General features: G+C 44.8%; 1 protein-coding gene across 1 annotated transcript; it reads left to right on the forward strand.

Moving 5' to 3' along the window:
• The first annotated feature begins 19,795 nt into the window (after nucleotides 1-19,795).
• C6H1orf210 (chromosome 6 C1orf210 homolog) lies at nucleotides 19,796-23,154 on the forward strand. Its single transcript, XM_090335048.1, has 3 exons — nucleotides 19,796-19,845; nucleotides 22,012-22,130; nucleotides 22,274-23,154. The coding sequence occupies exons 2-3, from the start codon at nucleotides 22,112-22,114 to the stop codon at nucleotides 22,558-22,560; spliced, it is 306 nt and encodes a 101-aa protein (XP_090191174.1). The 5' UTR covers nucleotides 19,796-19,845; nucleotides 22,012-22,111; the 3' UTR covers nucleotides 22,561-23,154.
• Nucleotides 23,155-23,409: the final 255 nt, after the last annotated feature.

A 23,409-nucleotide genomic window follows, 5' to 3' on the forward strand; every position in this document is an offset into this window, starting at 1 on the left:
AGGAAGTGTTACTCGTTAACTCTGTACCCCCTTTTAAATGGAATGAGTGGGGGAGAGCTGAGACTAGTATCAACTTAGGTGATTTCAAAGTTCAAACCCTCCCTCTGGGGCTGGAACATCTTCCCAGAATCTGTTCTGGGAGAAGACTAGATTCTCCTCTGGATGTAGACTCAAATTTGCTTTCTTGGAGAAGTTGGATCCCTATACGTGGATTCAGCTGGCTTAGGCAGCTAAATGTTCCTGGAAAATCCCAAGAAAGGCTTTGGCTCCTGCTGTCCCATGAAAAATGATTAGAGGGACCTCCCTGGCCTACAGGTATTCCTTTTCCTAGATTAGAGTCTGCGATGAGCTCTTTCTGAGTAGGCTCTGTTAGGAGTGAGAGTGGTTGTTGCCTTAGACTATAGTTCCTTTGGTGCCAAGATCTTCAAATACAGGATGAGAAAGGGACTAGAACATTCTGGGGTCATTTGTGTGGCAGGGTTGCAGGCAGAGTACACTTTTTGTGGTTTTAGGAAACCTGGTGGGCCCCATGTTATTTTGTAGACATATAGAACTATGAGAGCAATATTTATTTTTGAAAATTACACAGAGAGAGGCACAGGTGTTTTCTCTGAATAGAGAAGTATAAGACACTAACTGAGGCACATATAAAGACTCTAGGCCCATCTGTCTTCTGGAAAACAAATCCTGGTAATTATGATTTGTAGATAAATAAAAGGCAACGGTTGTAGTTTTATATAAGAATGTATATTATACAATAATGTTCTATAAAGTATAAAAGTATTTTTACATATGTTGACTTTATGTTGCAAGTAATTTAAATAGCATCGGTTTATAAACAGTACACGCTAAATGAAATATCACCCCACAAGCAAATGTTGAGTGGGTTGTGAATACATCAGCTGTTACAATAGGAAATATCTAAACCACAATACATATCTTTAAGACTCAGTGACTGGAAAATTACAGGACAAAAATAATGCTTGAGAAAATAGACAGTTCTGTTGATTGTAAGATAAACTCCACAACCCAAACAAATAAAATTGATCATGATAGAGCTAAGCCAAAGGCAGGTTAAGCAAAAAATAGCAGTATGACCCACCCCACATGAGGCTAATATGTCACTGCTAATCAAGCGGTCCTCCCCGCACCCCTCCCTGCCTGCCAGAATTCTAGCTATGGGCACCAGGGGACATGCAGGGCTTTCAGTGAGCTATCAGGGGTCTAGAACAGTCAGAGTTTGATACAACACTGAGGTAAAGCTTTGAGTAAATGCTATCTATTAAGTTTAGGTTTTGTTTTGGTTTTGGATAGTCCTGGGGTTCAGGGCCTGGGCACTGTCCTTGGGCTTTCTCAAGGCTAGTGCTCTACTCCCTGAGCCATACCACCACTTCCAGCCTTTTCCGGGTATGTGGTACCCTGGAATTGAACCCAGGTCTTTTTGCACGCTAGGCAGGTACTTTACCATTAGTCCATATTCCCAGTCCTGTAAGTTTAGTTTTCAAGTACTAAATTTACTGACCTTGATTTAGCAGTGGCAAAGTAGTTAAAAGCCTGTAGTAGGTTCTCAAAAGAAAAGCTAAGTTATAAGTGGTGGGGGCACAACTGTCATTTTGGCACTTGATAGGCTGAAGCAAGAGGATCTTTAGTTTGAGGCCAGCCTGGGTTACATAATGAGACCATCTCAAAACAAAAAACAGCAACAACAACAACAACAAAACTAACAAACAAACCTAGCAGCTGCCCTTTTCTCAACTCAACTGAAAAACAGACTTGTGTTTCAGAATCGTCTAAGACTCCTTGGGACAGTGGGCTGTGACTAAGCAGGGCTGTGTTTGCTTCCTGGTGTTGACTGGTCTGAGTGACAGGGAACATTGTTATGTGTTCTTCTTAGCCACTTCGTAGATTTGGCCACTTCTACATTTGGAGAAATAGCCTTTCTCTGGGATGAGGCTAATGAAAACAAGATGGAGGCCGACCATGTATTTTTACCAAGCCCTTCCATGTGTCAGGCCCTGTAGCATAGGCTAAAGATACAACCACAATAGCTTTGAGCTGAAGAACTCAGGGACAGTGCCCAGACAGAGTTCAAGTCCCATGACCCAGAAGAAAAGAAAAAGATACAACCATGAGCAGAGGTGTTACACCTTGGAACATATAGCCTAAGAAGTAAGAGAGATCCTTTCATGGAACACACTTGAAAACTTGAACACAAGACTTTAACAAGATGTTTAAATTAACTCAAGACGGACTGGAAGTCCAAGATTTCCTGAGTGGCAATGAGAAGGATGGTTCTCTGAACTGAAGGAAGTGGTGGGGTGGGGGTACTGGGTCTTTTATAAATTTAATTTTATTATCAGGGTGATATCTGGGTCTTTTCTTAAATATGACCAATGTATGATCTACTTATTTCCAAGGCTCTAAGAAGTCCCCAGGCCATGGGCGATTGGCCCTTTGCTTGCCTATTTAGGACTGGAACTTCTTTTCTCCAGGTTGGATCATTCTTTCATCTGACCTCCTCCACCCTTGTTCCTCCAGGAATAGAGGTGGAGAGAGGGCCTAGGGAACTAGAACCGCAGACCATGCTGACAAGGAGCAGGAGGCTGCATGGAGTTTACCTGGAGGGTCGAGGACTATCTAGCCAGGTCCCACTGAGTGTGGGATATGATGGCCCTGGGGAAACACTTCTTTCTCCCAGGTTTAGTTCAAGGGACTGATGCTTGTCTAGAAGTCAAGGATGGGGATGATGGTACCCAGATGGACTTTCAAGTGTCAGGGCAGTGGAGATGAAGCAGTGCCTTGCACTGCCACTGGCCACAGCCCACAGCCTCCTGTGTATCACATTAGCTCATTCTCCTGAGCTAGATGGGAGAATGGTATTTATTTGTCCATCTTGTTTGTTTGTTTATTTATGATATTTAAAAGACATGATTGATCTTGCTGATTCTGAACTACTTGGGCTAGCCCTTAAAAACTTAAATCAATATTCCACCTGTTTCCCTCTATGTCTCTTATCTATTCTAAGACCCCATCTGCAGACACCATATTACATTTCATTGTCATGTCTCCTTAGGCTCTTCTTGGCCATGTGAGTGTCTCTCAGGATTTCCTTGCTTTGATGACTTTGACAATTTTTACAGAATACAAGGCTATTATTTTATAGGATAACCTCGACTGGAATTTTCCGGATGCTTTTCTCAGGATAAGACTGGAGCTATGGATTTCTGGGAGGAAGACCACCAAGATCAAGTGCCATCTTCATCACATTGTGTCAAAGGCACATAGTAGGGACACAATTTATCACAGCCCACATTGACATCAATAACTGGGCTGGTGTTGTATCTTTTGTATTTCTCTACTGTCTAAATGACTATTTTTCTCCTCCCTTTCCATTCCATTCTGTATTTTGTGGAGGAAATCACTATAAATAGTCTGTGTTTGAGGAAAGGAGATCTATGTCTTCCTTCTTTGAAGCTGAAGTAGCTCCATAAATTATTTGGAATTCTTTTAAAGACAGATTCCTCTCTTCACCCACGTACATACTTAACCCATCTTTTATTTATATCACTATCAACTTATAGATAATTCTTTCATACTTAGTGTAATAGTCCAAATATTTCTTTATTCACTTGGTTGCTCAAATGATTCCAGCTTTGGCCACTGGGAACTCTTGGTTGTTCCCAGGTCCCTGTTGACACACTTTCACAAATTATAGCTTGTTCTTTGTTTATTATTCTCTAGCATTTGTTTACTTTTAAGCACAAACGACGTGCTCTAGATTCCTCTTGTATGTGTCCAACTGTAGTCCTAGACTCATCCTATACCTTCAAAAGGCCCTGGTCTCTTTAATTTGAGAGTGGAGACCAAGGCTACAGCTCAGAGGTGGAGTAGGTACTTTGTGACTACGAATCCTGTGTTGAATACTCAGCACCAAGCAAAACCTGGGAATCCATTTGCTCATTACTACTAACTTCTTATTGCTTCTAGGATGTCTCAGCTGACAAGGAAATATATGTGGTAACGGTTGCAAATAAATTTCTATATGTAGTTATATATACTTATCTTAAGCTAAATATGACTCCATAAGGATATCTCCAACTCCCTGATCTGAGAACCTCCACCCTCCCAACGCCCCCACAAAACAGTCATACCAACTATTTGATTTCAAAATATGTTTTTTCAGGGCTGGGAGTTTGGCCTAGTGGTAGAGTGTTTGCCTAGCATGCATGAAGGCCTAGGTTCGATTCCTCGGAACCACATATATAGGAAAAAGCTGGAATTGGTGCTGAGGCTCAAGTAGTAGAGCTCTAGCCTTGAGAAAGTCCAAGGACAGTGCTCAGGCCCTCAGCTCAAGCCCAGGACTGGCAAATATATATATATATATATATATATTTTCATAAATGAATCCTACGTGGGGGGTTGGGAATGCACATTTGTGGCAAGTGTGTGCTTATTGAGCATACATAGACACTGGGTTCAGTCATCAAGGGAGAAAAACACAGTGGAAACTTAGCCATCGTTAAAGTTAAATACTATATGAAGATGATAAAAGGTTGGCATATGATTATCAGTGAACTTACTTTATATAGCAGGTTTCTAAAAAGGCTAATTGACAGTAAGAATTTTCTACTGGTAATAATGGCCAAGAAAACAGAGATCTGTAAAATATGCCTCAACCCCAGTGGAAAGTAAGATGTGGAAGACTGTATTTCCCAAATTGACCTCCCATTCTACATATTCTTTCTTTGTAACAGATACACTTTTCCTACTGAGAAGTAGAGTTATGGGCCAGGCATTGGTGGCTCACGCCTGTAATCTTATCTACTCTGGAGGCTGAGATCTGAGGATCACAGTTTAAAACCAGACCTACTAGGGACATCTTCGAAATCCTTATTTCCAATTAACCAACAAAAGCCAGAAATGGAGCTGTGGCTCAAGAGGTAGAAAACTAGTTTGTTTGTTTTTCCATAGAGCTTGAACTCTGGGCCTGGATGCTGTCCCTGAGCTCTGCAGCTCAAGGCTGCCACCCTACCCCTTGAGCCACAGGGCCACTTCCAGTTTTCCAGTGGTTAATTGGAGATAAAAGTCTCACGGTCTTTAGTGCCCAGGCTGGCTTTGACCACGATCTTAGCCTCCTGAATAGCTAGGGTTACAGGCATGAGCCACTGCACCTGCACTAGTTTTGAGGGAAAAAAATTAGGAACAATGCTCTAAGTTCAGGTCTGGGGATGGGTGTGCACATGTGCACGTCCACCCACCCACACCCACACAATAGAATGTGTGGCATCATGATGCTCAGTGTCTTCCAAGGAAGGCTAAGCTGGAAAAGGTAGGACAGCTTTTACTTTTTTAATAGAAACAGTGTCCTATAACTTGGAGTTGCCACATAAATAGCTGACTTCTCTGAATCTTCCAAGCTGGGAGGAAGCTCAAAGTCTTCTATGCAGAGAAAAAAAGCCTTGAGGCTACATATGAAGAGAGAGAGAGAGAGAGAGAGAGAGAGAGAGAGAGAGAGAGAGAGAGAGAGAGAGAGAGAGAGAGAGAGAGAGACAGAGAGAGAGAGACAGAGAGAGAGACAGAGAGAGAGACAGAGACCGAGACGACAGAGACACAGAGAGAGAGACAGAGAGAGAGACAGAGAGAGAGAGAGACAGAGCCACAGAGAGAGAGAGACAGAGACACAGAGAGAGAGAAACAGAGAGAAAAAGAGACAGACACACACATACACACGCACACACACTCATACAGATAGATGCTTGTTTAGCCATGAGCTGTTTTAGCACTTCCTGTTCATCACAGATTTACTTCTTGTTACCCACTGACATTAATGGTCAAGTAGTACTGGTTATGAATATGCCAGAACCCAAATACCATGCTAAGACTTTCCAAATTTCTGACTCATAAGAGACTTGAGAAATAATAAAACCATTGTGTTTTAAGTAACTAGGTTATGAGGCAATTCATTGCACCTCAATATTTGCTAGAACATAAAACATATCCAAAGTCATAATAATTAAAGTAGCATGGGGAGAAAATCTAGAGATAAGACTCACTCAGGAAGAAAGGTAGCTTCTGAAAAAATGTAGAACCTCAAACCAGTAGGAAAAGTTGGGCTTTAAAAAATGTTCTAATTTAATTTTAATTTAGTTTAATTTTAATTCAATTTGATATCTGAAAGATAATATTGACATCATTTTATTAATATAAGAACAAACTGTAAAAAACAAAATTTACAAAAGAATTAGAAAACATGGGTATTTCTTTATAACTCTGGTTGAGACCTTTCTAAGTCAAACTCAGGTTATAGATCCTAAAAGAAAGTGTTAATCAAATGTGCTACAAATAAACACTGAAAGGCAAAAATAGTAGAGGAATGTGAGACATTTCTTAACTCATATGAAAGATAAGAAATCAAAGAACAGCTGGCGCAGTGGCTCTCACCTGTAATCTTAGCTATTCAGGAGGATGAGATTTGAGGATCAAAGTTCAAAGCCAGCCCAGGCACAAAAAGACCTAAGACTCTTATCTCCAATTAACATTTAGAAAATGGGAAGTGGGGCTTGGCTCAAGTGTAGGGCAGTAGCCTTGAGTTGAAGAGCTCAGGGACAGCGCCCAGGCCGAGTTCAAGCCCCAAGATCCATACACACACACACACACACACACACACACACACACACACACACACACACACACACACATACAAGAAAGAAAGAAAGAAAGAAAGAAAGAAAGAAAGAAAGAAAGAAAGAAATCAAAGGATAGAAAATCCAAAAGATAAGTGGGCAATGATTCTGAAAATGATGAAAGGTTATGATTATGGAGAAGTAACAAATGGCCTTTTGACATATAAAAACATGCTGGACCTCACCCAGACCCAGGGTAAGAAAAATGGTCACTATTTTTTTTTTTTTGCCAGCCCTGGCCTGAGTACTGTCCTTGGACTTTCTCAAGGCTGAGCATCACTTCTGGCTTTTTGCTACATATGTGGGGTACCGAGGAATCGAACCCGGGTCTTCGCGCATGCTAGGCAAGCACTCTACCACTAGGCCAAACTCCCGGCCCCTGATCACTATTTTTATAGACCAGTGTGAGTATGTTCATACATAAAGCATACTGTTCCACCTCCCTAGACAGCAATTGAGGAATAGCTATCAGAAATCACAGGTGCATTTACCCATTTATTCATGTTTTTGGAAATTCATCCTGTAGATATACTTACACCATATATAATGTCACAAATACTTATGGCCTGGTTGTACATAGACTGGTAACTAGACCTTAGCCAATAGGAGACTACTAACAAAATTTTGGTCTAGCTCTACAATGGGATATTACATAATTATAACAGGACTGAAGAAACTCTGTAGCTCCACAAGGTAAACTAATAAGAAAGTGAAAAGCAGTGTACATAGAGTTAGTTTTTAATCCAAGATAGGAAAAGAATCTATATTTATATTGCTTGTGTATAAGGAAACTGGAAAGATAATAAATAAAAAGTAATTACTTAGGATGAGAGGACTAGGCAAATGGGAATAGAGGGCTGGTACTGAGAAATTGAATCCAGTATCTGTCATATAAACAGCTGATATTCTCTGCCCTATAGTACCTACTTGTGAATAAAATAATAATAATTTTAAAATAACTCTGCTTTTCATATTTATTTCCTTGATTTGAAAATAAAATGAGTGCAGGGCATGGTAGCATGCACTTACAGTCCTGGCACTCAGGAGGCTGGGGCAGGAGGGCCGCTGGTTCAAGCGAGGCCAACGTGAGGCTTCACAGTGAATCCCAGGCCCACTTGGCTTACCTAAAAGGCCAGAAATGTACAAGAGTTCCAATGGATGTGACAAACTTTTGGAGTGGCAATTATAATATTAAGTTCCACTTTGGAGGCAGGGTTCAACTAGAAATCAGTTGCACTAGTGTTTTCTTGATTTTTTTAAGTAAAAGTTTATAGGCAGAGCCTAGTGTTCTTCATGGGATCCCATAGATTTTAGAGGTGCAGAAAAGCCTGATAGCCATGATCCACAGTCTCCCTGAATTCAGACCACAAACTCTTATACCTACCACAACATTCATTTGACTTTCTTGTGTTATTTCTTAAGCTACTCTTCCAGCTGTAGACTGCATGTAGATAAATGATTGTGGGACAGACTCATGAAAACGTCCATGGATTTGATTTCATTAACTGTATAGACAAGGTCCACAGTCTTCTCATAGAAATAGTGATGCAATTGAAATTCAGTGGTTGACACTATGGAAAGCAGTATGGCATTTCCCCAAAAGACTAAACATACATCTCCCCTATGACCCAGCAATTCCACTACTGGGCATTTACCCAGTGGTCCAGAAACAAGGACATACTAAAGCCACTAGCACAATGATGTTCATTGCAGCACTATTTATCATAGCAAACATATGGAACCAACCCAGATGCCCCTCAGTTGATGATTGGATCAACAAGATGTGGTATTTATACACAATGGAATTCTATGCTGCCATCAGAAAAAAATGACATTACACCATTTGTAAGGAAATGGAAAGACTTGGGAAAAATCATATTAAGAGAAGTAAGCCAGACCCAAAGGAAAATAGACTCAATGGTTTCCCTCATCTGTAATAATGAGTACACATCTAGAACTCTCCTAGCAGAGGATTACAATAGCTCAAACCCTAGATACATAAGGCCTTATAGGATGAGGCCAAATTAATGGACCTCCAGGACATGGAAACAAAGCTTAATTATAAGTGACCGTTATTCTTTATGTATTATGTTTTTCTCTCTTTTGTGTTGCCCTTTGGCTAATCTCATATTGTTTCAGTATCCCACTTTGTTACCTGGTATATTATATAGATGTTTACTTGTTTATTTGAAATAGGAGGGGAAAAATGAGGGGAGGGAGTGGGGGGAGGGAAATGGGGACAAAAATGTAAGAAGGGATGTCAATGTGTGAGAAGTAATGCACCCTCTATCTGGTGAATATCACTGTAACCCCTCTGTACATTGAAATAAATTTTTTTTAAAAAAAAGAAAGGGGAACGCAGGGAAAATTCGATAGATTCTCTCACTAGATTTAGCCCCAGTAGGTGTGCTATACCCAGGTGTCCTGCTGCTGATACCATAATCATCCTTAGCTGAGTTAGCCAAGGGGTATATTTTTCATTTAATGCAAATGCAATTAAATCCTATTTAATCTTGGGAGAAAAAAGAAGAAATTCAATGGTTGAAATAGTGGTGCGAATTACGCATCAAAAAGAATTTTAAAAAAGCAGATTAAATTTGGGGCTCCATCAAAAGTCTACATGGGGGAGGGGGGAAGACAGAAATTCTTTCCAAGTTGTCTTCCAAAACTGGCCTCAAGGGGCAGAAGGTTGGGGGAATAGCTCAGTTTTAGAGTGCATTGTTTAGCATGGACAAGGCCCTGCTTCCACCATCAGCACCACCCAAGCAGAAACACTGACATCAAAGCCATCTGAAACAGTGTCACACTGGTCATCTTCTGAAGTGATAGTGAAGCAGGGAGGCCATTGGTGACTGCTGCCAAGTAAACCTGCCAAACTAGAGTGGATTACCTGGGCACCCATGCAAATATTTTTCAAAATTAATGGAGTGAGAGTTCTTATATTTGCTTCTTGGGGAAGCTATTGTGTACAAATTATGTTAAGCCAGTATGTGAAGATAAATGTTGCTTTGTCCTGTTCAGTGATTTGGAAATGAGCAGTGCCAATATGCCTTTTATGCCCGCCCCAGATTACATTCCTATCTTCTCCTAAAGCACGCCCTTGTATCTTGGCTCTAAGAAAATTTTGAAAAGTATTTGAGATATTTCTTGGTCATGTGCAAGCCTGAAGCTGGTGTCTTTGTATTTTCCATCTGTGCCTTTACTTTGCTGTTTAATACAGTGGCTTTTTGAAAAACAAGTAAGTGTTGCCCAAACATTATTAAGTTTTACTTCTGGTTAAAATAAGTAACATGATAACAGATTCTTAAGTTCTATCTTTGTCTGAAACCATATTTAACAATGAAACACTTTTGCACTTTCCATGTTGATAGACAGAAAGAAGAAAAATATCTTTGCTTTGAGAGAGAGAGAGAGAAAGAAGAGAGAGAAGGAGAGAGAGAGAGAGAGAGAGAGAGAGAGAGATTTTGTAGTAACAATTGTACTTTCACTTCACTTCAACAAAACCTAAACATACTGTTGATTTAAAAGCCAGTTTTGCTATTCTTCCAGGAAACAAGTAGTGAGAGGAAGTTTGGCAGCAAATATTTTTGGAACAGTAGTCTGAGGCAGTGTCCTAAGGTTAGCGTGTGCGTGTGTGTGTGTGTGTGTGTGTGTGTGTGCACTGTCAGGCTGAAAAGAGGTGCCAGGTGTTTTCGATAAGCTGTGATGAGACTACTTGGAATTAGTTGTGTTCTTTTCTTTGTTGAAAACCGAAAGCTTCTAAAAACAGGCCTTTATTTAAAGGAAGCTCCAGTTAATTCAACACGGCATTGAATGAAGTCCCTTTTCTACAAAATGCTTGACAAAGGCCATTTGGCTCTGAGGAGTCTTGTGAGATCAGAAGCTGAAACCAGCACAATGTGCAGGGACCAAACAGAAACTCAGGATTTACTTCACTTGGAACACACTTTGATGACCTTGGTTAGAATGAGATGTACCCAGTAACGCAAACAGTCTAACACTAGAATAGCTAGCAACGGCCGTTACAATGGCTGACAGATATTGAGATTTACCAGTGCCAAAAAAAGGCACTGGCTACATGGGGCTTGAACTCTGGGTCGGGGTGCTGTCCCTAAGCTCTGCAGCTCAAGGCTACTGCCCTACCCCTGGAGCCACAGCCCCACTTCTGGTTTTCTAGTAATTAATTGGAGATAAGAGTCTCATGTTCTTTAGTGCCCGGGCTGGCTTTGAACCTCGATTCTCAGATCTTAGCCTCCTGAGTACGTAGGATTACAGATGTGAGCCATCACACCTGGCTAGACTCTTAGCATTTTTTTTCCAGTCCTGGGGCTTGAACTCAGGGTCTGAGCACTGTCTTTGGGTTTTCTCAAGGCTAGAGCTCTACCACTTGAGCCACAACACCACTCTGGCTTTTTTCTATGTATGTGGTTCCGAGGAATTGAACCTGGGTCTTTGTGCATGCTAGGCGAGCACTCTACCACTAGGCCAGACTCCTAACTGGGTCTCTTAGCCTTTTGAGATAGGTTTCATTGTTATCTCCATTTTACAGATGAGGAAACAAATTCTTCCCCACGTTATTTACATGGTGAAGTTTAGCTTTGGCCTCTGACAATTTGATTCACAGCCAGAGAATGTGCTCATATACTCAGAAAGCATCAGATTTTATTCTGGAAAAACCATGAGCTGAACTCGGTTCTGTGTCACAGTGGATGGGGCCCTTTGCAGAGGAAAGGGAAGACAGGCAGAGCAGCCGGTATGAGCTTTAAGGGCATCTTGCCTCAAAGTTATCCTGGGTCACTCTGAAATCCTAGAACCAATACCACATCCAATTGTATGAGACACAAGTGATTCATTGTTTGCCCTCAAACAATAGCAAGCTACTTAGCATACAAAGCACATTTTACAACAAACAAACAAAACTGTCACCATGGCCTAAGTCACATATTCCTTCAGGATCTGCTTGTGGGGCATGTTTTCTGGGTGCCCAATATTTGGAATGTTGGATAGAGGGCAAAGAGATAGTGGCACATACACTAGTGTTTCCCACAATAGCACAATTGAAAGGCAGTGTTCCAACTCTATCCCTTTCTTTAGCCCTTTCCCTTGAAGGCACAGTGGTGTTTGCCAGTTTGGCCCTTGCCTCCATTCGGAGGAAGAAACGATGTCCCAAATGGGCAGGGTGCATGGTGTTGCAAGCACACACAGTTGTGAGCATCCTGCTGTCACCAGGAGACAGCCTTGGGGTGCCTGCACAGGAGGATTTCTGCATGGGGCCTGCTCCAACACTCCTGCGAGCTCAAGTGGGTACCAGCGTCCCTCCTTCCCCTTCCTAACCAAACCGCCCCAAGAGCAAGAGCATGTCAGATATGATCATTCTACCCACTTTGCCCTATTGTGGCATGGCGGACACCTCTAGTCCTGCTGGTCTAATGCCTCCATCCTTTTCCATGGTTGAGGCATCCTCCGGAGAGGATGTGGTTGTCTCTGCCAGGCTCACTGAACTCTGATTTCCCTAGGCCTTGCTACCCCAGAGCTAACTAAAAAACCATGGCAGTCCATAGACCGGTACATCATTACACTTTGTATGTGCCATGTTTATCTTTATATGCCATCAGGTATGGCAAGGGAGAGCCAGGCACGGGCAGACATCAACTCAGGAGGCTGGTGTTAGATTCAAGTCTGTGAGGTCATTTTATTGGCATTTTAAGGTGGGTGTGGTTGGGGATGGCCAAGGACTCAGGGCCTCTTGGAATACTATGATGCTCTCTAGGCCCATCAACTTTGAGGAGGTGGGAAAACCCTTGGCTTTAAATGGTGCTTTGGTCTGGGGTCTCCCAGGAGGCACCACTGGAAAAGGGTCCTTTGAGCTCTTTATACACCGACTTCTCAGCGAACGGTTCATTTTCCAAACCCTGTTCTCAGTGGACTTTAGGATTGTTCTAAGTGACGAGGGCCAGGCAAGGGAATACAATACGTCTAGGAAGTTAGCAGTGGCAGATCTGGAGTGGAGCAAGGCCAGATTCCTGGGAAAGTGAAGATGGAGAGGAGGACTAGCGTGTGTCTTCTTAAGAATAAGCTAAAGTTCAAAGAAGCAGATGATTTTTTTTTTTTTTTTGCCAGTCCTAGGCTTGAGCTCAGGGCCTGAGCACTGTCCTTGGATTTTCTCAAGGCTAGAGCTCTACCACTTGAGCCTCAGCACCACTTCCGGCTTTTTTCTATGTATATGGTACCAAGGAATCGAACCTGGGTCTTCATGCATGCTAGGCAAGCACTTTAACCACTAGGCCAAACTCCCGGCCCCGATGATTTTTTTTTTTAGTGGGAGGCTGGAAGTGACTGGAAGCATGAGAGATGGGCGGCTTCCCTTTAGAGGCTTGCCACAATTTCTCATCTGTTTAAGACAGAACCTAGGTCTTTGTGCACAGAATGGAAAGGACTAATAGCCAGTTTGTAACTCAGAGCCAGCAAGTAAACTCCCTGATCTTAAGCATGCCTCAATCCAACTAATTTTTTTACTGAGCATCAATTAATGTATGTTCAGCCCTGTGAGCGTATTCCTGCATAAGCACATGTACTTTCCTATTCTTACTAGCTTCTCAAACAGGCTGTTCAGCCCCCCAAGACAGAGACCCCTCAGATGAGGAGTCTTACCTGCTCCAGGAGGGGTGGGGTGGAAGTTAGGTCTGATGGGAAAGGGAGCCAGTGTGAGTGGATTCTGGGGAATCCTCGTGCTTTTGCTTCCTCTGTATCCATGCCTTGTTCGGCTCGCAGAAACCTGAGCTATCTTTGAGAAATGCAATTATGTCCCCAAAGGGAAGTGATTGCTATCTGTCACTCCGAGAGACTGCAGAACTGAACACTGTGACGGGAAATGTGAATGATCCGTGCAGAAAGATAGAGCCAGGATATAACTGGAAAGGTGCCAGACTGGGATTTGGGAGCCCGGGGTTATTTAGGATAGAGTTTTATATACTTAGGCCTCTGATTGAGCAGATTAGCCACATGCTTCAGATAAGGGTTAAAGCCACCATTGCTCTGAAGGCCTCAGTTCAGGACTATGCCATGATTCCTACATTAGAACCTGTTTTTAACAAGAATTGCACTGTCTGGGTGACCTCAGTTCCCTGGGCCCACCCTTTGCCATCATCCTGCCCCTGTCACCAGGTCCTCCTACTCTGTAGTACACCGGAACTGCTGCAAAACCACCAGATCACTCTGTTTTGTTTTTCCCACACTTTTCAGGCCCACTTCTCTCTTTACCCTTGCCAGATCTTGCATCCATTTTCCATTCCCTGGCCTATAGCTTAGCGTCTTTGCCTCTCTGGCATGCACTTTATTGTATTTGCCTGGAAAATCCCTACTCCTGCTTAAATCTTTCTCACCATCCTCTCCCCACCTGGACTTGGAGTGATCAGAAAATAAAAACCCTAACAGACTCATTTACCCTAAGGGGATTTGTTGCAGCCCCACAAGCTTATTACACAACTAGGGTCACCTCTCACACCTCTGCTCTGGAATAAATTCATACTTTCTCTTCTCTTCTCCAGCCTTAGTACCCCCTGCCCACGTCTCCTCCCAGCTGAGGACTTTGCTTCCTACTGCTCTGGAAAAATAAATAAATACATAGGAATCAGAGGAAATTGTCCAGATGTTCCCATCACAGACCTGCATTTTCCCAGTACAGGCCATCTTCCCCCAGTGACTAAGAGGGACTCTGCTGTTTCTGTCAAGGCCAGATCTCGGTATCCAACCCCACCTTCCATTGATTCCTCAGAGACTTCATTCTTGTTTCTCGATTCCTTCTTCATCATCAAATTCCTGTCTCTCCTGGGTTTTTCTGACCAGCATATGCCTGATCTAGCAGTTCTGTGTTCTGCTCCTCCTCAGGGTCTTCCTTCTCTTCATCTGCCTGCTTTTCTCTTTTAGAGAAGGGTTTCTTGGAAAAAGAGGGCTTCACTTTTTGTGCTTGCTAATCTGTGCACACCCTCATCCGACATTCGTCTTCAACATACTGGGGAAACTGCTCTTGTCAAGGTTACCGGGGATTTTACTTTGCCAACTTCAAAGGTGGATTTGCAGTCCATACCTAAGTTGACCAATTTGTAGAACTTAACAGTGCTAACCAAGCCCTTGTCCTTGAAATGTCTTCTTCTCTGGCCAGGATCCCTCAAGCTCACCACCAGGGCCACTCCCTCACCTCATTTCCTGTTTCTCTTCCCCAGTCTGATCTCTACTCTAGGTATATTCCAGAGCGCTTCTCTCACCCAATCTAACCCAAACACTTGACTCCATGTTTTGTAGATTCTTTGAGACCCCATGTTAGTTTATGTCTCTCAGGCACCCAGTGTGCCCAAAGCCTTGATCCTGATTCCCTTCCCTGTAGCCCTCCCACAGTGTTCCTGTACTAGTAAACAGCAGCTCTTATTGACAAAATTCTTCACCTTTCTCTCTCAATTCCCAAATCCAGTTGGCAAATTTTGTTAGCTTTCTCTTCAAAATGTATCTGTAACCTGAATATTTCTTCCCATCTCCTCCTGACTCCCCTGAGGTGGTGTCTCCTTTCCCCTGGATGCTTACAGCAGCTTCTTGGCTGGCCTCCCTCTCTGCTTTCATCCTGGCCTCCTCAGCCCAAATCAGCAAAACTTTGAGTCCCACAGAAGGGAGGCAGGACTGATGAACCCCAGAAGCATCAGCCATCCCTATCACCCCACATCCCATCCAGCAGCAGCCTTGCTGCTGTGAACAAGCCAGACATGCTCCTGTCTCTCTGACTGTGCTCTTCCCAAAATGCTTTTCACTAGATATTGACATAGCCTTCCCCCCCCACTCCCTCCCCTCCACCCCACCCTGCCTACCTCCACGCTCCACACTTTTCTCTCTCCTCCTCAACCAGTCCCTCTTTTTTTCTGGCCATGTCAAGTAACAGCTTTTTCTCATGATCACATGAAGCTATTACATGAAGCTATTTTATCTTGTTTCCAACACTCACCATTATTTGAAATGGTCTTATTTATTTGTGTAGTGTCTGCTTTCCCTGCCAGAATGAAAGCATGAAGTGTTTCCAGCAGCTCTCACAGTGCTTACTGCATGGTTGGCAGCGCAGCTTGGTTGTTTTGTTGCATCAGAGCTGCCGAAACTCCAACGCATGTTTTGCTTTCCAGCCTACCCTCTCTGCACTCAGGGCTGTGGGGTCTCCAGCAGGTTGCCACCTGCTGTTTTGCAACATGTGTTGTATGGGCTGGTTGTGGCACTGTGGTGGGCATCTGATGAGTATTCTTTGTAGAAAGGATTAATGACAGACCATTGGTCGATGAATGGACATTTTGCTTTATTTTCTTCTTCAAGGTTTCATGGCAGTTTGTCTTCTTACGACCTCATCTTTTTCATCTATTGAGTGGGTAAACAGTATTTATCTTGTGGCATGGTTATGAAGATCAACTAAAAATAGTTCATTAAAAAAAACAGCACAGAAAGTGTGATGGCTCATGCCTGTAATCCTAGCTACTCAGGAGGCTGAGATCTGAGGATCACGGTTCAAAGCCAGCCGGGCACTAAAGACCATGAGACTCTTATTTCCAATTAACCACCAGAAAACCAGAAGTGGCGCTGTGGCTCAAGGATAGGGCAGTAGTCAGGGATAGAGTCCAGGCCCAGAGTTCAAGTCCCACAACAACAATAACAACAAACAAACAAAAAACTAGCACAAAGGGGCCAGGAATTTGGCCTAGTGATAGAGTGCTTGCCAAGACCTGGGTTCAATTCTTTGGTACCATATACACAGAAAAAGCTGGAAGTGGTGCTGTGGCTCAAGTGGCAGAGCTCTAGCCTTGAGAAAGCACAAGGACAGTGCAAAGGCCCCGAGTTCAAGCCCCAGGACTGGCAAACAAAGAAAAACAAAAACAAAAAAATTAGCACAAAACCAAGTGTTGGTAGTTCATGCCTATAATCCCAGCTACTCCAAAGACTGAGAGCTGAGATCAAGGTTTGAAGCCAGTCCAGGTAGTAAAGTCTATAAGACTCTTATCTCCCATTAGCCACAAAAAGCCAGAAGTGAAGGCATATCTTAAGTGGTAGAGTACCAGTCTTGAGTGGAAAAACCAAATAAGAGTGCGAAGCCTTGAGTCCAAGCCCCTCCCCCCACAAAGCTAGTATAAATATGATGACATGAATATGAAATATCTAACATAGGCAAACTCAAGGCAGGTGGGTAGAGGGAAATGGGGGAGTGGGTGCTTACTGGGTAAGAGTATCCTTTACAGTGAGAAGTGCTGTAAAACTAGAGTGATGCTCAGAAATTATGGATGTAGTAATTGCTACTGAATCACATGTTTGAAAATGACCAAAAAGGGGTATAATGTTATATATATATGTATATATATATACATATATATATGTATGTATATATAGTGCTTGCCTAGCAAGCATGAAGCCCTGAGTTTGATTCCTTGGTACCACATATATAGAAAAAGCCAGAAGTAGCACTGTGGCTCAAGTGACAGAGCACTAGCCTTGAGCTGAAGAGCTCAGGGACAGTGCCTAGGCCCAGAGTTCAAGCCTCACAACTGACCAAAAAAACTCCAAAAAGCAATGCTGGGACATGATAGGTGTTCTGTGACTGTTGGTTGATTCCTAGGACTTCCTTGTTTCAAAAAGAAAATAAAATATGTTTCCTTAGCATTCATTTTTCCATTCAGGGATAATGATCACTTCCTTCTCATTCATTCATTTCAGTATTCATTTTTGCCAGTGTCGATATCGGGGAGATTATGAGAACTTCCCCCACAACTTACATGGAATACTGAAAAGAAAATCACAATACAGTGTGGTCAGGGCAATGGGGGGGATAAGGGCTCAGGGTGTGGGGTGCAGGAGGAGTGAAGAGGGTTTGTCACTCAGACTAGGGAGCATCAGGGAAGGCTGGTCTAGATAACGAGGTTCCTGAAACCAGAGAACTTGAGGGAATTGGTAGGGTTGGGATAGATGGGGAAAAGAAGAATAATGGAAGAGGTGACAATGATGAAAATGTGTCCTACTCATAACTGACACATTGAATTGAAATCCCTTTGCACAACTACTTTAAACAAACAAAACCCAACAAATAAATAAAGAAAGAAATAAGAGGCTCCTAAGCTGGGACCTGAGAGGTAAGGAATCTGGATGGTGGAGACACGGAATGAGGAGTTGGAGGTGCAAGTTGTAGAGCAAAACACAGGTCCCAGGAATAGTGGAACAGAATATGCCAAGCCTGGGAGGAGAGAGGATGGTAGGTTCTGGGAGTAGGGAAAAGTTGGATTTAGCTGGTGCAGAGTATGCGATGGGCCTTGTATGAACTGGCTTCCACTATCCTCATTGTACCACCTTGCTCCTGAGAGCAAGAGATCCCCAGAAAGAAAAGCATTTATTAAACCATTACACTTGCTAGCCAGAAAAGGACCTGTTCTGGGACAAGCTGCTGTACCCCCAGCAACAGGACAGATAACACTTGGGGGGGGGGGGCGGGTGGGGAGAAGTGAGATCTAAAATGCTAGAACTCATTATAATGAAAATCTAAGAAAGAAAAGCGTAGGCTTTTTACATTGACCCCTTTGAACCTGCTAGCATATAGGAAGGACAGATTATACCAAAGTGCAGAAGGTGGGTCAGTATTAATTAGGACTGTCACTCAAGGTTCTTATACACATTCAAGAAGGTAAAATAAACATTTTTTTTTTCCTTTATCTAAGGACCAGGGCTTGAACTCAAGGTTTCATGCAGTCCCTAAGCTTTTTCACTCAAGGCTGGCACTCTACCACTGGAACCACTTCTCCACTTCTGGCCCTTTGCTGGTGAATCGGGGATCTGCGCAGACTGACTTTGAATTGAGATCCTCATATCTCAGTCTGCTGAGCAGGATTACAAGCCTGAGCCACCGGTGCTGGGCTTTTGCTGCTGCTTCTCACTTTAGATTTTCACTTTGTAATTTGTCACTTGTGGCTGATTAACTTCTCTCATTCCTCTGTCATGAAATTGAGAGTATTTCAGAAAGTGTCCTCAGTTCGACTGTGTATCACCTCTGGGCAGCCCTTGCTCCAGCGCTGCAGTTAGTTCCTGTGCATCTTGGCACGTCCCTGTCCTAGCTACCTTGGTTACACTGGTGTAGGCAATCTTTGGTCCTTGAGCTGTGTACCTAGCCTGTCCTGCCACCGGCTCTGTGCTGGGTCCTGGGAACCCAGAGATGAGTCAGACAGGGTGTCTATTTCTGGGTGAGCTCTCAGGCCACTGGGGAAGGCAGCACGGAGAGGAATTAGTACCAGGTACTGAGAAAAAGGCTACAAGGCATACAGAAGGTACCCAGTACCCGAAACAGGGCTTGCCAGGGTAAACAGCTCAGAAAAGGTGACCTCTTCCTCCTCTTTGTCCTTGTCCTGGTCCTTGTCGTAGTTGTCGTCGTCGTCATCCTCCTCCTCCTCCAATTTCTTTTTCATACTCTTTAAGTAGTTATACTAAGGGGTTTCAACTAAACAAATCAGTTTATAAATACAGTGCATCTTGATCAATGTCACGAGAAGGTGACTCTTGTGCTGTATCCAAAGGACAGACAAGAGGCATCAGGCCCAGGGATGTGAAAGGTAAGCAAACACTTGGGAGAGGTTCAAAGCCTTCTGGCCGGGACCCAGGAGGAGAGAACCAGGGGTTCTCCTCTCACAGACACACATTCAAGGGGGATATGGAGTGTCCTTGGGCCCGGTGGCTTTGCCTGGGAAGAATGCCCTCCCCTTCCCCTGCAGTTCCCGCCCACTGCCTGCCAGGACCTGAAAAACTCTCCCTTCCACTCTGAACTTTGGACCCGCCACCGGAAATTCACTTGTTTATCGGGGCAATCAGCCTGAGACGCTGTAGGCTAAGGCCGGCCTCTTCTAGGTCCCCTCTGCACCCCACTGTACCAGCTCTCCAGCCCTGGGGGCAGGGTGCACCTTCACCCATAAAGACCTGGGAAGATGCAGTAACAGTCCTCCAGTCTCCTGGGTGCTCAGCTCTCCCCGCACCTGCCCTCCCCGCACCTGCGCTTCCGCCCCGCCCACTGCGTCCCCAGGTGAGTCAGCCCGCAGCGGCCCGCCCACCTGTCCACGTTGTGCCCGCCCAGCCGGAAGCCACCTCCACCGCCTGTGCACAGTTCCTGAAGGTGGGGAGCCCAGGGGGAAGACATGGGGTGGGGGTGGGGGGCGTGGGAGAGCCCCAGAGATCCCCAGAGGCTGCTGGAGAAATTACACATCTGCGTGGGCCGAATCTGTAGTGGTGTGTGCTGTGTGGTGGGGGGGATGGGCAGGCCAGTGAGGGCTGGGGAATGGGTAGAATGTGTGTGCACACGTATGGGTCTTTTGGAAGAATTTACAGGGAGAAAGGAAGCGTTGTACCCTTGAAAAATTCTAATTGAATCCTTTCAAGGTAATGAACTTGCTCATCTTTGGAGAAGTTGGTGCCTTGCTAGTGGCAGAAGGACCCATGTCTCTCTCCTTTGTAAAAGATTTCTTCCCATATAGTCACTCCTTCTTCTCTCCCCCTTTCCTCCGTTAACTTCTCTAACCTGTGCTGAGTAGCAGAGGCCCAGCGCTGCCTGCAGCACTGAGCACACAACTGTCAGCACACAACGATTCCAGGCGCTCAGGGAACTGGTGCTGTCCCATTTTGAGTGGCAGCTGACTGGGTAGAACAGGTAGAGGTCACCCAGGGGAATCCTTGGGCAACCTCATGATTGGGATGGTTTAATTTGGTCTTGAGAAGAATGGAGACTCAAAAACCTGAGGCAAAGATGGTTAGGAGCCAGACAGGAGTAGTCTCCTGGAGCCTGGATTGGGGCTCAAGAGGAAGAGTCCAGGAAGACGTTGGGCCCGAGGGCTCAGTGCTGGATTACAAGCTTCAGGGATAGGCTAGGAATCCGAAGAGCATCGCTGAGAAGTTCTGGAAGGATTTTTTCCAAAGCATATTTTAGGTTCAGAGTTGGCTCTGGGGAATGGAGTAGAGGTCAGAAAAGACCAGTTAGGAGATAGTGGCTGGAAGGACAAGAGGAGGACGCTGGCTTGTGGGCAGGGAAGAGGGGTGGCTGGCTGGAGGTATTGACCACAGTTGGGGCTTGAGGGCCAGTTGAGTGCGGGGAGCCCGAGTATTTTTGAGTCCATATTGCAGCATAGTACAGACTGGACGCTCCTGGCCCCGGGGCTTCTCTGTAGGTACTTCCCTAGCCTGGTGGCTCTGCTCCAATGGAAGCCTAGCTCTCCCTTCTCTGGCATGTTGAGGTGTGTCTCCCCCGTACCTCTGCCTCAGGTGTCACTTCTCCAGGGATCCCCAAGCCTCCCTGAGTTGCTCCAGCTGGTCACCTGACTCAGGTGCTTCCCTCCAGAGTGCCCAGCCTCCGTGATCCTCAGTCCCATCATTTCCTGCTTAAGGCAGTCCTGGCGGGGGGTCATCTGTGGCGTGAGCTTCCCTCCAGGGTAGAATGTGGGCCTGCCATGGATTTAAGTATTGAAGGAGCTGCTGCAAGGGCTGAGCACTGAGGTGTGTGGCAGTGCCCTTACCACACTGAGCAGCTCTGGTTGTGTGTAAGGTTTCTGTCCTCGGAAGGACTTGCATCCTTCTCTTCAATGTTTCCATACAGTTGTTGCTGTCTAATCTTAGGAGACAGGATTGCCTCTGCCAAATCTATTAACAAGCAGCATGGCAGAGGGGGCTCTCGTGGCAGGGACCTGGGATTTAGTTGAGTATGTTCACCTCTTTGGCCTTGGGGTCCTCATCTATAAGGTAGACATAGTGTTTATGTCCATATAATTTTGTGTGTGTGTGTGTGTGTGTGTTACATGGTATCTGAGCCTTAAGGAGTTCTCATTAAGAGCATCAGAATTTGTTTATTGTTTTAGAAGCTTCTAGAACTGAGCCTAGCAACCATGCCTTAGAAAGGCAGAGCCAGGGGCCAGGAGCTTGGCCTCGTGGTAGAGTGCTTGCCTAGCATACATGAAGACCCGGGTTCGATTCCTCGGTACCACATACATAGAAAAAGCCAGAAGTGGTGCTATGGCTCACATGGTAGAGCTCTACTCTTGAGGCAGCCTAAGGGCAGTGCTCAGGCCCTGAGTTCAAGCTCCAGGACTGGCAAAAAAAAAAAAAAAAAAAAAAGAAAGAAAGAAAAAGAAAGGCAGAGCCAGTTTCCTTGAACTCAAGAGTTTTCTGTTCTGTGGACAAATGGGCAGTGTTCCAGTCATCAACATCTGTGCAGTGCCAGATGTGGCTGGGAGTGTGGCCGGGAATGTGGTCCCTCTGGTTGCCCTTGACCCCTATGCCTCTGTATATTTTCTAGGACTTGTACCCTACAACTGCCTGGCATCTGGGGTCTCTCTGGAGCCTGGGCTCTTTTTTCTGGTAGAAGCCGAAGCTCCCTGATCTCATCAGGCCGCTCCATGAGTGAGACAAATGAAAGTGAGTAGCAGGGCGGGTAGCTAACAAGAGGATGGGGTCCCCTTAGCTGCTGGGCTTGGGGAAAGGGTCCTGCCTGCGTTTCAATCAGTTTTCCCTGGAGCATCACCTGGGCACCACCTATAATGTTGTCCTTTTCTCTGCAGCCTTCGTGGGGCTCCCCACAGCATCAGCCATGACCCCTGCACCCAGCAGTGGGGGCCGGGCGTGGCCGGTACTAGTAGGGGTTGTGCTGGGGGCCGTGTTCCTGTCTCTCCTCATTGCACTTGCTGCCAAATGCCATGTCTGCCGCCAATACCGTGCCAGCTACCAGCATCGCCCGCTGCCCAGAACTGGGGGCGGGGACCGTCCAGTGGTGGTTGAAGATGAGGATGATGATGGCTTCATTGAAGACAATTACATCCAGCCTGGGGCTGGTGAGCTGGAGACATAAGGAAGCAGGGAGCACTTCTCACTCTGATCTGCGATCTTTGGACATTCCTCCTTCTATATCTGATATCTGATCTTTTAAGGACAGTGGATGCTATGTGGGAATCTCAGATCTCAGGGACAAAGGTGGCTAGGGCTTAAAGGTTGACCAGGGATAGAATAATCCTCTTTTTCCTGTTACCAGCCACCAAAGTGACAGTGACCTGCTCTTGCTCAATGGCTCCCTGCTTTTCCCCGGTTAAAGCCTAACAACAGAAGAATGTGATCAGGACTCAGTTGGCCCGTTGATCAACTTTTGTGTCGCTCCTACTGCACTCCCTACTTCACTAAATGTTTATTTACTGTATAGTCATTGTTTACCTTGTTCCCCTGCCTGGACAGCCCTGCCCTCCTTCCATTCTCTCTGACAGTGATGGCAACCTGGCCAGCTGACCCCAGCCCCTGGGGCCTGTCAGATGTGCCTGGACAACACATTCAAGCAGGTAGAAACCAGTGCCAAGTTTCTTACTGACAATTTTCTTATCAGTGAAGTGAATAATCTGATTATATGTTTTGCAGAGGAATTAATAAATCGATTTTCATTTTTAATTAAAAACAAGACGTCTAAACCAGGGTTTATCAATCAGCTGCAAGACATTCCTTAGACCTCCTCTCCTACATTGGCCTATCCTTTGGTCATGCCTGTTGTCAGTTTCTCCACATTTTAGTTCATGGCCGTTGGGACCTGACTCTCCCGGACCTGTCCCCAGACCTGTCCCCAGAGATAGATTGTGAGCTCTTCGAGGTTTCAAGTTGTGTAATCTCACATAAGATGGATGCTAATTACAGTCAGCCCTTCCTAGCTCTGGAATGC

Source organism: Megascapheus bottae, chromosome 6, assembly GCF_031878675.1.
Source record: "Megascapheus bottae isolate mThoBot1 chromosome 6, mThoBot2.hap1, whole genome shotgun sequence".
NCBI lineage: Eukaryota > Metazoa > Chordata > Mammalia > Rodentia > Geomyidae > Megascapheus > Megascapheus bottae.